At 44.0% G+C, this 13,551-nt stretch overlaps 1 protein-coding gene across 3 annotated transcripts in view; it reads right to left on the reverse strand.

Moving 5' to 3' along the window:
* Positions 1-13,551, reverse strand: part of znf827 (zinc finger protein 827) — a 75,008-nt gene that overhangs the window by 27,521 nt on the left and 33,936 nt on the right. For all 3 annotated transcript variants that reach the window (XR_007941049.1, XM_022194395.2, XM_051946016.1), the window contains exons 5-6: positions 12,748-13,026; positions 1,035-1,277 (exon numbers count right to left, since the gene is read on the reverse strand). Coding sequence is in view for 2 of the 3 variants with exons in the window: in XM_022194395.2 (XP_022050087.2) it covers positions 1,035-1,277; positions 12,748-13,026 (522 nt within the window). In the remaining variant the exon portion in view is untranslated. The remainder of the gene's footprint in view (positions 1-1,034; positions 1,278-12,747; positions 13,027-13,551) is intronic.

The following is a 13,551-nucleotide window of genomic DNA, read 5'->3' on the forward strand; positions in this document are numbered from 1 at the left end:
GGCAGTTGTCGCTGTTGCCAGGCTAGCGATGCCCTGGCCTCCCTGGGTGGGCATACTGTGTATCCCCACTGCCCTCTCTACCCTCCTTATCCTCTGCCCACCACTAAAACCCACCGCCGCCGCCGCCATCCCTACCCAAAACACCCCACTCCGTCACACTGCTCGCCAAGGACAGAGGTCTCTTTCCACGTTGCCATGGAGATGCCGCACGGGAGAAATGTAAAGGGAGGAGGGAGGGCGGGAGGGAGCGAGGGAGCGAGGGAGGGAGGGGAAGTGCAGGGGGAGAGCGTGTGCAGCCAAGTGTGCTTGAGCCGGCATGTCTGAAAACGAGTCAAGGGAGTGAGAGAGAGAATGAGAGAAAGGAGAAGAGGGCGGAGGGACGAGGGGGCACATGTGCAGACACCACTCCCCATGGGGCCGTGTGTGAGTGTGGAAAGGTGTGCATGCAAGACGGTGTGGGAAAGAAGGATTGTCAATGTGTGAATTTGTGAATATGTGCAAGAAAAAGGGAGGGAGGGGGGGGGAATAATGGAGACTTTTTACACAATCTTGTTTCGCTATATGGCATTTAAGTGAAGCAATCGGAGGCTGGATAGAGCCGGGGCCACAGCCCAGGACTGCAAGCCTGACCCCCCCCCCCCCCCCCCCCCCCCCCCCCCCCAAAACACACTCACACCCACTCTCACACACACATATATCTGCCTTTTCTCTGGGGGATGACGGATACACCTCAAAGCTCTGTCTTAATCTAGCAACACAAACAGCTGTCTGCTGCCTTCAATGTCACTTTCATGGCCGTGCAGGTAAAAAGCAGGATGTCATTACATGGCATATATCCTTGACTTTACTACAGAGCCACCAGAGGATGGAAATGGAAACATGTAGGTTTTATAGTCGAGTATCACAAACCGCCCAAGGTTTACACGGTAGTGCTGCGGGGAGATGATGCTACACGCCCAGTGTGTGTTACAGATCTCCTGTGGATCAAAAAAAAATGGTGAGCGCCAAGTCGCATGTGACTGGAAGGAACATACCTGACAATTTGAACAAGAGTTCAGAAGCCATTTTGACCGATATGTCTTGGGAGAAGAGATCTTTCTGGGGGCAGGCCAATGTCTCGGGGAGGTTACTCATTGGCTCACTCTTCTCACTCGCCCCTAAAGTGCTGAAGGCCAGCAGGTGAGAGGCAGGTGGGGAGGGTTCTGAAGGCGGCGGGTCCACCTCCATGGGCTCTGCCTTTACTTTCACCTTCTGGTACTGGGCATCTTTATTGTTCTCTGCAGGAAATAATTGAACAAAGGGATAATTACCGGTCAGAGTTTCATCAAACAGATTCAACCAATACACATTATTTAAGGGTAAAGATTTAGATTTGCTCACAGAACGGTGGCTGTGAATACCAACCAGAAAAATCGAAACCTGTTCAACATAATGCAATGTGCAAAAGGCATCTTGCTAAAAAGGTTTGGTTACTGTACATTGGTACATTATACATCACACTACATTTTAGAGCGAATATTTATGAATACTTGACAGGTGTAGTTACTAATTGTTTAAAAGAATAAAGAATTGACATAAAACACATTAAATCAGCAGTTCCAACCTTTGTGGCTTGTTGCCCTTTACAAACCTCATCATGTTTCAGGTGTCTATAGATTCTTATTTTAACCGTTCCATCAAAAGTGATTCCCCCAAAACCTTCTTAGATGGTTTCAATTTAAAGTACAGTTTGAGTTCCAAACAGACAAAATTCCCCTTTTTTTTTTTGCAAAAAAGACAAGAAAACAAACATAAATTTGTGTGTCAGAACTGTGTTTTTACTCCTTTCTTACTCCGTTTATGACCTCACCTCTTTTCTCAAACTTCAGTTCTGATACTGGCCTATACAGACAGACACTTTTACTCTGAGTGTAAGACTTTTACTTGCGTAGTTTTACTTGCACAGAAATGTAATACTTCTTCCGCTGCTAGTATATTTTGTTCTTTATTTGCCTAAGCTACAAGAACATCTCATATAATTAGAATATGGAGGGGAAAGTTCAACATTTTCATCAGACATTGCTCAAAGTAAAAACTGTATAAATTCTAGACTCATTGCACATATGCTGAAATATTTCAAGCCTTTATTTGTTGTAATTTTGATCATAACAACTTGCAGCTCATGAAACCTATCTTAAATCAATCTCAAAATATTAGAATACTTCACAGCGGGCCACAAAGATGTCAATCAAGGACCCCTAGACACTCCTGCAAAGTCCTAAGAAGACTTTTAATCAGCCAATTAGCTCTAAAAATCTGCAAAAAGCCTTTAATTTCTCAGCCTGGTTCAGTACACACAACCACAATCACAGAGAACACTACTGATCTGACAGTTGTCCAGAAGACAATCACTGACACCTTCCACAAGGAGGATAAGACGCAAAAGTACATTGCTGAAAGGGCTGTTGACTGTTCACAGAAAGCTGTATCAAAGCAAATGAACAGAAAGTTGACTGGAAGGAAAAAGTGTGGTAGGAAAAGGAGCACAAACAACAGGGATGCCTGCAGATTGAGAGGATTGTCAAGAAGAAGAATGTGGGAGAGATTTACAAGAAGTGGAGGCTGGAGCCAAAACAACCAGAGCCACCATGCACAGACGTGTCCAGAAAATGGGTTACGGGTGTCAAGTTCCTACTGTCAAACCCTCCTGAACACCCAACACCACCAGAAGCGTCTTATCTGGGCTAAGCACAGAAACAACTGGACCGTTGCTAAGTGGTCCAAAGTCCTTACAGACAAAAAGTAAAATTTGCATTTCTTCTAGAGGAACAGTGTAGAGCCAAAGGATCAAAGTAGCTTGAAGTCCAGCGTGAAGTTTCTATTGTCAGTGATGATTTAGGTGCCATGTCGTCTGCTGGTGTTGGTCAGGTACACATAATCAAGTCCAAAATCAACACATCTAGCAGCAGATTTTGGAGCACTACATGCTTCCATTTACTGTACAACTTTTTGGAGATACAGATTTTGTCTTCCAGCAGGACCTTGCATCTCCTCACACTGCCAGAACTACTCAGAAAGGGTTCACGGATCATGACATTACAGTGCTAGATTGGCCAGTCAATTCACCAGATCTGACCTCCTCAGAAAATCTGCGGTGTGTTGTCAAGAGGAAAATAGGATGAACCAGAACCAACAATAAAATAAAAAGAGCTGAAGGCTGCTATCAAGGCAACCTGGGCATCCATTAACCCTCAGCAGAGCCACAGGCTGGTGGCCTCCATGCCAAGCCGTGTTGCTGCAGTAATTGAAGTAAAGGGAGCCGTAACCGATTACTGACAGAGCGTACATGAACATACCTTTTAGAGTTTGAACATTTCTGAATTATAAATTCCTTTATACATTTATCTCTATAGATTCTGTGAAATATTTTGAGATTCATTGTTAAAATAAAGTTTCTATGTACAAGTTTCTCTTTAGGCAAATATCTAATTAAAAATATTAAATTTTTTTCCACTATATTCTGATTACATGAGATGAACCAGTATAGGTCACCCATTTTATTAATATTTAGCAACAAGCAAATTGCAACCAAAAAAGTTAGCTACAGGACCAACTGTACTGAATTCCACTACAATGCCTCATGTTTAATTAACTGTTCAGACTAGGAGAGGATATTTACAGCATTATTTACAAGTACTAAGTATAGGCATTCTAAACATTTGATCTCTGTCATTTACTTTTATTTCCTGAAAGTCTCCGTTATTGAATTTTCTAGGATTAATAAAATACAGTGAAATGTGCAAGTGCTGTGTTCTGCATAACCCTGACTGCATAATACTATGAACACTGATGAAAAGGTTTAATCTGATGTGGTTTTCTCTCACATTTCCTGCCAGATGTGCTTATTTCGTACAAGTCAGTTAAATTTTTACTTTCCCACATTTGTCTGCAAAAACACTACAGTCTGGGTCATACTGGGTCTAACCTGAGACCTTAGATTCAGATCGGGACATGCGGAGTTAGACCGAGGACACTGGGAGTAACTTTCCATTCTCAAAATTTAAATCAATAAACTAACAAAACATCACTTGTTGACTAGGACTTCTAGGTTCAAGTAAATTAAGCATCCACATTTAGAGATGCCGGATGAATGAAATGAAATTGAAAATGAGGAAATCCTAATAACAGCCAAAACATCAGCATTGCCTCTAAAGCCGAGCTGAGCCGGTTAGCATCTAGCTGTGTGCTTATTAGGGCAAGAGGGCAGCGGGAGGTCACACTGTCGCTCGGGGACGGCTCCAGCAGTTCATGTAGGTTCACTGAAGCAAATGGGAACGACAGTAAAAGCACATTAAATGTTAACTAAGAAGCAATGAATCTAGGTTTATGATAATGAGAGGTGGTAGGGGCGTTTTCAGCACACAAACAACGGTCAGGAAGGTGAAAAGAGCCGTCAAATTCCATCTCTTACAAGTTCAAATAGTGAGCAGGCTAAAAATAGTCAAGAGGGAGATGGCAGCTGTTAGGAATGTCCTGAACTGATCTGCAGGCTCAGACACGGACTCTCCTCTATCTATGGATGTTAAACTAAAGACTGTCGGCTGCCATAAAAAAATATTGCAATCTATTAAAAGGAAACAGCGATGCAAGATTTATTTTCTAAATGTGTAGCTACTCCAATGTCAGAAATTAGTTCTCTAATGGTTTTCATAGCTAAATTTACGAGATTTAATGTTGGTCTGCGATGGGTAGCAGTAAGTATATACTGTGCACCTGCATAATATGGAAAAAATGAAGTGGAGCCAAGGCAGAAAACCAAAAAAAAAAAAAAAAAAAAAAAAAGAGGAGGGACATCCTTTAGCATCTGTATTTCCAAGATAGCTGATCTTTGACCAGAGTGATGGCAGGAGGCGGTGTCTCAGTGCGATGACAAACAGAAGCAAGACAAAGCAGTGGGGTTGATACAGTGCTGCTGACATGGCGACTCAGCACGATTATGGGATATATGAATTTGGCAGGGCATCGGGAGCAGTGGGAGGGGCAGGCAGAGGTTAGGAGAGCTGGAGAAAGAGGAGGGAGGAAGGGGGATACAAGACAGTAACCCTGCGCTAACCCTGCCACCCCTCCCCTCACGTTTTCTACTCGTCTGCTTCAACGAGGCAGACGTGAGCCGCAAAAAAACTGACCTACCGTACACAGAGTGCACGCAAGAATATGTACTGATTCGGTGTGTTTGCGCATGTGTTTAGGTGGACGAATTAAAGTGGACCTCCTCCCTGAGGTCCAGGTGTCTGGTTTATTGGTAGTAACCAGCATGTGGGGGACACTGACAACCATCAGCCCCACTAATCCCTTAATCAGGTGGCCAGAGTTGGCCAAGAGTAACCTAGGAGAGGCTGATGGAGGAGCAGAGCAGCAGAGGAGAGAGAGGAGGGCGGAGGGGGTATGGGGCACTGCGCTGCAAGGGTCAACCAAGGGACACACGAGCTTCCATCACCGGATCACCACCCTAACGACAGAGGCTGAGTGGACTGCTGCAAAAAAACAAAAATAAAACACATCGTCGTGCTAACGGACGGCATATGCAGTTGAGCTCGTAGTGCCGGGATAAACACACTTACATCCCAAAGAGCCATTACGGGCAGATCACATGGCCCGGAGAGAAACCATTTGATTGTAAACACACCGACACCGCACTGAAAGCATCACATCACAGCAGGCCAGATGAAAAGCCTACCTGTCACAAAATAAAAAATGAAAATATGGCCTTACTCCCACACTGATAATAGCTATGGCTTTTTGGTTTGGGTCACGACCTAATGTTCTGAAGCCATAAAAAGCAGCCCTCAGTCTGCCTGAATCCAGCTTGTGTGTGTCTGTATGTGAAAGTGAATGAGTGTGTGCGTGTGAGCGTGTGTGTGTGTCATCCCCTCTAGTGCAGAAGCCTCCTCTGTGATACACCAGCTGCCATTAGGCCACAGAATCAGGTCTGGAAAAAAGTCTCGGTGTGTGTGTGTGAGTGTGTGTACAAAACCGCTCATGCCCTTTCTCAATAAATATCATAGCTTTCCTTTAGTGTCAGTGTCGCTCCAATTCCTTTCAAAATTACTTGAAAATATGTGACTAAAACTCTACAAATACAGACAAACCCTGAACTGAACACATTTTTGTGATTCATAACAAATAAATAGGGTGAAACTGCAGTTAGTTCAGACACGTGTGTTTTTTTCATTAAAAGCATAACGCTCCAATATTTAGAACTGCTGTTTGGTGGTTTATGTCATGATATCTAAAAGAAAGAAGTCAAGAAAATTGGCTTCCAAAATATTAAGTCCTTACAAGTAATCTAATATTAATCTTGCAACAAAAGCAGAACATCCTCTGCAGAGTTTGGCTGCCTCTTGTTGGAACATTAGATTTTTTTAACTGACAGGTGCAGACAGGAACAACACAGTCCAACGTAACTCGCAGCACTACGGTTTAATTTATCTAAGCCATTTTCAATTTCAACATCAATATTTGAAGAGGGGAGCAAGGCTATATAAAAGTACTAAAATTAGTTTGTCACATCTGGGGTATACTGTTCCAATAAAATTACATTTTTTTTTTAAACTTCTACTGCAGAATGCTCGTGAGCGTTCTTGCTTTCCCGAAGGCTTCGACAGTGAATTGCTTAAGTCGTTTGTAAACTTAAGAAAAGTCGTGACCATTAAGTACACTTGCATGCGTCTTTGTTGTTCAGTTTTATACTGCTTTATCCGGGCTTAGTTTCAGCGCTCAAGCCTCCTGTCTCCATTAGCCCTCCTGTTGTCCTCATTTACGGGCACCAAAAAATACTGTTTTCTCATCTGAAAAAAATCTAAAAATTCAGCAAAAAAATCCCCAAATTTCTGAAAATTTGCAAAACTCTCAGGAACAAAATTCCAATATTTCCTTAAAAGTTTCGCTTAAGTTATATTTTAAAAAATCCCCCAAATGTGGCAAGAAAATTATTGTAAATATTGTCAAAAAATGAGTAAAAATCTTACAAAAAAACCCTAAAAATATCTAAAGTGATTACATATATATCAGTACAACTTCATAAAAAAATCTATCAAAATCCAGCGAATTTTGTTCTTAAACATTTTTGACATTTCTTTATTTCCCCATCAAAAAAATGTTCACAAATTTCCCAAAAATGTTAAAAATGTGGACATCAGAAGTTTCACTGTGGAAATATTTAACTTTAAAACGGGTCAATTTGACCAGCAGGACAACACGAGGGTTAAACAGATGCATGAGGGTCCTATTTGTAAAGCAGTAACAATCTGTCTGAATTAAGTTGGTTAAAACTTTTGTTTGTGTGACCATCAGCCAAAAGCTTTCAAAGGAAAACTCAAATCAACTTAATTAGGAATGCAATGGGAACGACTCTGCTCACGGTCACAATGTGCTTAAATGTGAACTGTACGCCTGGTTACTATTAATGCACTACACATACCGTGTTCCTTTTTACAGCTCCACTCAAGCTCAGAGTTGGACTGAAAGTGACTGTGGTTTGTGTGATGTTCCGTTTTTAGTGATCAACTTTGACCTCAGGTGTCTACTTGAATCTGCGTGGACTTGACAGCCTGCGCTGCTGAGAATATACAGTAGGAAGGTACACACCCGGCACGGATTTGTAATTACACTTGGATAAAAACAGTCGCATACTGTTAGTGATTTAATGCACGCAAAGTCAATTTATGGCGCCACTTTGATGCATCGAAAGCATAGGAAGAAAAACTCGGGCTGACAGGCAGTGAGGGAGACAGACAGAGGAAGAGGACAAGACGAAGGATAAAGAGAGGGGAAAAAATTGTCAAAAAGTGCCAGAAAAAGAACACCCGAGGGTACAAGAAGGGAAAGAAGAAAGCAGAATGAGAAGAAAAAGAAGAACTGGGGGAGGACAGAAGGATGAGGAATGGCTAGAGCCTAAATGACAACCTCTCCACCTCTCCCCCTCCCGTTATCCTAGTCTACCCTTCTCCCTGCTCTGTTATTCCACATCTCTCTCTATCCCTGCCCCCATCCCTCGCTCTCTCAATCTCTCTATTCTCCTGCTCTCTAGCCGACCTGCTCAGACAGGGGTGAAGAGTTCAGGCGCTTCAAAGGCTGCAGTGTGGAGACTGCATGTCATGTGGGAGCCACAGCAGCCTTGCCTGCAGACTTCACAGACAGCTGCTGCTACAATTGATCCTCGACCAGCTAGCGCTCAGTAGTTGAGCCTTCCAACGGCTGCAAACTGCAGCTACGTCTGACTCCAGAGCAGCGCGCTTGATAAACAGCCCAAAAGGAGCCAGATATGGCCCCTATGAAGTGGTCCTAAACAAACACATTTGGCGCAGGCCGGAGCTAATCTAGGGCTACTAAAGCTTTATCATATAAGGTCAAGATGTAAGGTGGCGAACGATTGTCTCGGTAATTCTATCAATCAATCCTGAATAGAAAAGTAAGCACTTGGGAAACAAACACATGCAGCCAGGGCCAAAGGGAATCAACTGTGCATCTCTGTAAACAGAGCTATAGGCAGTGATGAGAAGCCAGTGAGACAGATATGGAGGTAGGGAGGGCGGGAGTAAGAGAGGTCAGCGAGCGGCCACGATGAGGGGGCACGGTGAGGACACTGTCAGAGCAGTGTAGAGCTTAATGTAAGGTACTAATGTACAGTAATGCTGGTGTTGTGAATTAGAACGGTAAACAGCTTAGTCAGTACGCTGGGATTGGCTATCCCAAGTAAACGGAGAACCCTTTCATGTGTGATTAAAGAAAATAATAATACGCATCACCTTCACTTACTAATTGAAAGGAAAAGTCTATATGTACATAATTTAACATGCAAATGTAATGTTAATATGATAAACAGTACACTAAGTGCTCCGTTTGCTTAGTTTTTGGATCTTTCCAAATCTTGCTTTGTGGCATTTTCACCTGGAAATTAAATAAATAAAGGGTTCCCATTGTGTTTATTGAAAAAGATTAAATCCTTTTCTCGGGCACTTTGCTGAATAGCGCACTCAACAATATCATGACAGTCACTGGTGGCTGTGACATCTGAAACAATCTTGGCAAGTTTAGAGTCAAGAATTTAGAATTCAGGTGTCATTCCCACTCTCCTGCTTCTTGCTTTGCCACACAAACAAAACCACGACATTCTCTAATAAAATCACAGGCACCCACGATCAACAGACTAACAGGGACAAACACCAGTTAATATTAAACCTACATTTGAATGGTAACCAGTGGGTTACTGGGGCTGTCAAACAGCCTCTTCAAGGTTGGGCTGCTACCTTTCCTCTGCCTCGCTGGTCTGTGTCTAAGGTGTGGAGATGGGTTGGTGGTGGTGGTGGGGGAGCACTGTCGTTGCACCTTCAAGATGGCAGCAGAGGTAGTCACCGAGCTGCACTGATATCTGTGTAAAAGAAAGAGCTGGCATGGCGGAACGCGCCACTTTGAATGCTGCTGCAGTTGCATTACACGTCACACCTCTGACTTCAGAGCACTGGCATGTTAGCACACACCGAGGATGCATCACGCCGGCTTGTTGGGTTCCGTCTGAAGTAGCTGCGGTGGCATAATGAGGAGGGGGGGCTTTCTTAGTGGCATTATAGCATGATTTCTGCTGAATGCGCGTATAGAGTGCGGTTTCTGTAATAACCAAAGGAACCTCATAAGTTAAAAATTTGTAGCTGTCAGTTTGGTTCAAAGTCTTTCTGCTCCTTAGTGGTCAAAATGGCTTAATGCAACTTTTATTAGCAAGGTAACGAGCACTGTAGAGGGGAGAGGGCCAGTAAAATGTCCTCAGAGATGGAAGGCCTGTTCCTAAGGAATAAGGAATGAGTTAACTGAGTACAAAGTGTGATTTCACACCTATAGTGAGGGTGGCTGGATGGTGAGTGGGTGGCACGGCTGTTACCCACACGATGCCAGCCTGCCAGGGCACCACCTAGGGCCCTACAACCCCCTTCCCCCCTCCCTTACTGTGACGCCATGTTCCCCTTGCCCTGCAACACCAGTGCCCATCTGCTAGGACACGTTAGCCGCTGGCGCCAGGGACTATTTAGCCTGGCGTAATTAGCCCCCAGACACCAGCAGCCTGGTTTTAAACAGATGTGGGGGAGGTAGCGCTAGCAAGGCGACTCAACGCGACCAACAAATGTTTGATAAGGAAGGGGGGGGGAGAGAAAAGAGAAGAAGTGACCTAGTTAAAGGGATGATGCAACTCATGTTACAGCACAATGGGCAGTAATGATGACAACCCCACTTGCTCTAACTGTCCGATGCCACGGTCGAAGAAGGATGAGCAGCAGAAACGTAATTAGGCTGTGTCCATTTGCTGCACTGACAATAAGAATGAAGGAACGACAGACACATAGCCATGTTTTGAAGAAAGAAAATGAGAAGCCTAAACTAACAATGTGTTTTCCTTATCCAAGTATCCTCACTGGGTTATTGTGTTCTGTGTGTGACCTTTAACAGGGGACAGAGGAGGTTACAGTGTAGATGCCCTTGAACCTCAGGACCATAATCACACGTGACTGTAACGACAATGACCTTTCCCTGGTTCTCTCCTTTCGTCCTCACCATCTTTCTCTCCCTCCCTTCCCCCCAGGGTCATACGAGGGTCCAGACTCTTGTCAAGGCTGTCACTCTAGACAGCCCTCTCCATCTACCGCCCCCACTGTTGCCATGGCAATGGACGGCACTGCGCTCCGAGGACTGTGTGAGGGGGCAGAGGGAGCCAGTGGACGGATGAACGCTGCAGCATCTTTCCCTAACCTAGGTCAACCTTGCAGAGCTAGTGTAAGTAATGGGAGGGGATAAACGCCGGCCAAGCTGAGCTGCTTGAGGACCGAATAAACTGGCAGGATAACGTCAGCGCAGGGATTGCACAGAGCAAAAGTGAGAACAATGATGAAACAAAGAGCATAGGTAGAGGCAGTACAGTGAAGGAATTTATATACTGCTCACATCACTGTCTCTATTTACACTCACAGGCCAATATCTTACATGTGCTTCATCTGTCATTTTTAAAGTCGGAATCATGTCATCTCTGCTCTCTTTAAGCACACGCACACACAAAAGCACATGCACACACACAGGGAAACGTGACCTGGGGGCAGGCAGTGGAGCAGCACACGTGTAGTACCACAGAGCTCCCAGCCAGCATGAGTCACTCTGAACACCAGTCGACCCAGAGAGAACAATGGCAACCGGTGTGTGAGGTGTCTGTCAAGCACGCACACGTTGGCAGAGGATGAAGAGCCGCGGATGGAGCAACGCCCCACTGCGCCACCATCAGACTGCCATTTACTTTGAGCTTTTCTTTTTTTTCCCCCTTTAACAATGTGGATGCATATTTGCACTAGTGTGTCACATTCTGAATTTTACGGCTGCAGATTTTTATTACAATCACAGTTCCGGTGTTCAAATCAGCCTGTAATTTGGCTGCATTTATAAATTAAAGATACATCTGGGTGCATGCTAAAATATGCGTTCATTCAAAAGAATACACTACACACCGTATGCATGTATTGCCATTAAATATTCAATAAGGACAGATATTATTCAGCAAATAATTCAGCTAGACAGCTAGTTATGTCAGTACATGCTCATACATACTTCAGCTTGTTTCATTCTTGACTGCCTGAGAGACGCTCTCCAGCAGCCCACAGCGGACAAACACCTGTCCATAACACACTTGAACCCGGCCTGGCATTCAGCAGTGATTTTGATGTCGGATAAAATGAGCACCTGCTGTAAAACTGTATTTAGCAGTGACACAAACAGTGTAGTAAGCTAAAAACAATGGCAGCATTCGCATTATGCCAAGCGAAGCAGCACACACTGTGCTACCACATAACGAATGAGGTTCGAGTTCCTGCCCGAGGACTTGTTACCAACAGTCTTTCTGAGTTCAAACCTGAAGGTGTAAAGGCTAAATCATGCTGCACTGGATGAAGTCAGAGCGGTCCACACAGGTTCAAATATGGTGCATGTCAAAAATATTGCTCTTAAACTGTCTGTCAACGAGCAAGAGGCATGTCAGGGTTGAGCTTGAAGTTCAATAATGCAGGGAGATAACATATATAATATGCTATTTGTTGGCCTTGTTTTGAGAGGGATGTCAGAGTGAAAAATAGTGGAGTACACAAAATAAAACTACACTTTGTTCCACAAAAGTTGCAATAACCTGATGCAGACAAGTGCTGGAAACGGTAAATTGTCAAAACCAGTGACGTGAGCATCATCACAGGGGAAGTCGAGGCTTTGCAGTCAAATTCAGAGCAGTACCTTCAGAGAAACAAAGAGTATTTCACCGCATAGGTACATTTTTATCGCCCTTGAGAGTCGTCCAGTTTTAGCTCAGTGAGGTGTGCCACGGTAGAAAACAACAGTGACGATCAGTGTCATAACCTTTGGCCTACAGCTAACCCCCCGAGCTGATCTGAAACTCAAACAGCCGACTGGCACAACAAATATCAATATCACAGTGCATGACCTGTTCTTTCCAAGAAATACTTGTAATAGTATATACACGGTATGTCTGCATTTATAGTTTTAAACAAACTTAGAAAATATAACATATACAATGAATATATTTCAGTAACACAGATTTAAGGCTTTGCATAGATTTAGAAGAATTACAGAACTGACTGTTTTGCGGGTCGTTCCAAGATCGACAAAGCGTATTCACATCGCTCCTTTATCCCACACATACGCAAATCTATAGATGAGCGCACACCCTACCTGAAAGCTTAATCAGCAGCTCGGAGGCCACCTTAACGTTGATATCCTGGCTCAGCAAGCTGTTTTTAGCCATGGGGCTTCCTTCCCTTGGCTTCAGTGGCCCTGAGCGCTCCGTGCCTCCTACAGCCCCCGCCGGCCCGTCCTGGCAGAAAGTCACAGGAAAGCTTGGCTGGACCTGGCTCTGGGACTGAGAGGAAGGTCTAGGACTCAGTGCTTCCTCCACTTTGGGCTCTTCCTTCAGGTGGAACGGAGACTTGAGTGTCTCCCTCTGGTTGGCCGCTGCAGGCAAAAAGACAGAAGAGATCAAAGGAATAAAGATGATGAAAGGAATACAGGTGGTGACCAAACAGGTGAGGTTTGCTGGGTGCTTTAAAAGGTGTGTATTAAGTTTAAAAGGGATCTAATAAGTTAAAGTCAACAATAAAAGAAAACATGCATATGGAGCATCTGTGATTGAGATGAGATTATGAAATCACAGTTTCTTTCAGTAAACCATTAATATGAGTGAAGAAGAATATATATTAATACACACACACAACATGAAGCACCACACATAAAAAATGCATATTAAATGAATCAACAAAGTGGTCCACCGTGGCCTTCAAAACTCCTATTGTGGCAACGGGCACCACAGTGGGCGTACTGTGGGCCAACACCGATGGTGCAACCTCATGATCTCTTCTGGTCTTCAGGGTATCCACAACAAATTCTCCGTTCCTCTGCTGCTTCTTTCCTCCTTCACACCGCCCCTGATCTATCACATTCATTTCTATGCACTTTAATCTCAGTTCTATTCAACCTAAA

The sequence above is a fragment of the Acanthochromis polyacanthus genome, chromosome 3 (assembly GCF_021347895.1).
Source record: "Acanthochromis polyacanthus isolate Apoly-LR-REF ecotype Palm Island chromosome 3, KAUST_Apoly_ChrSc, whole genome shotgun sequence".
Classification (NCBI taxonomy): domain Eukaryota; kingdom Metazoa; phylum Chordata; class Actinopteri; family Pomacentridae; genus Acanthochromis; species Acanthochromis polyacanthus.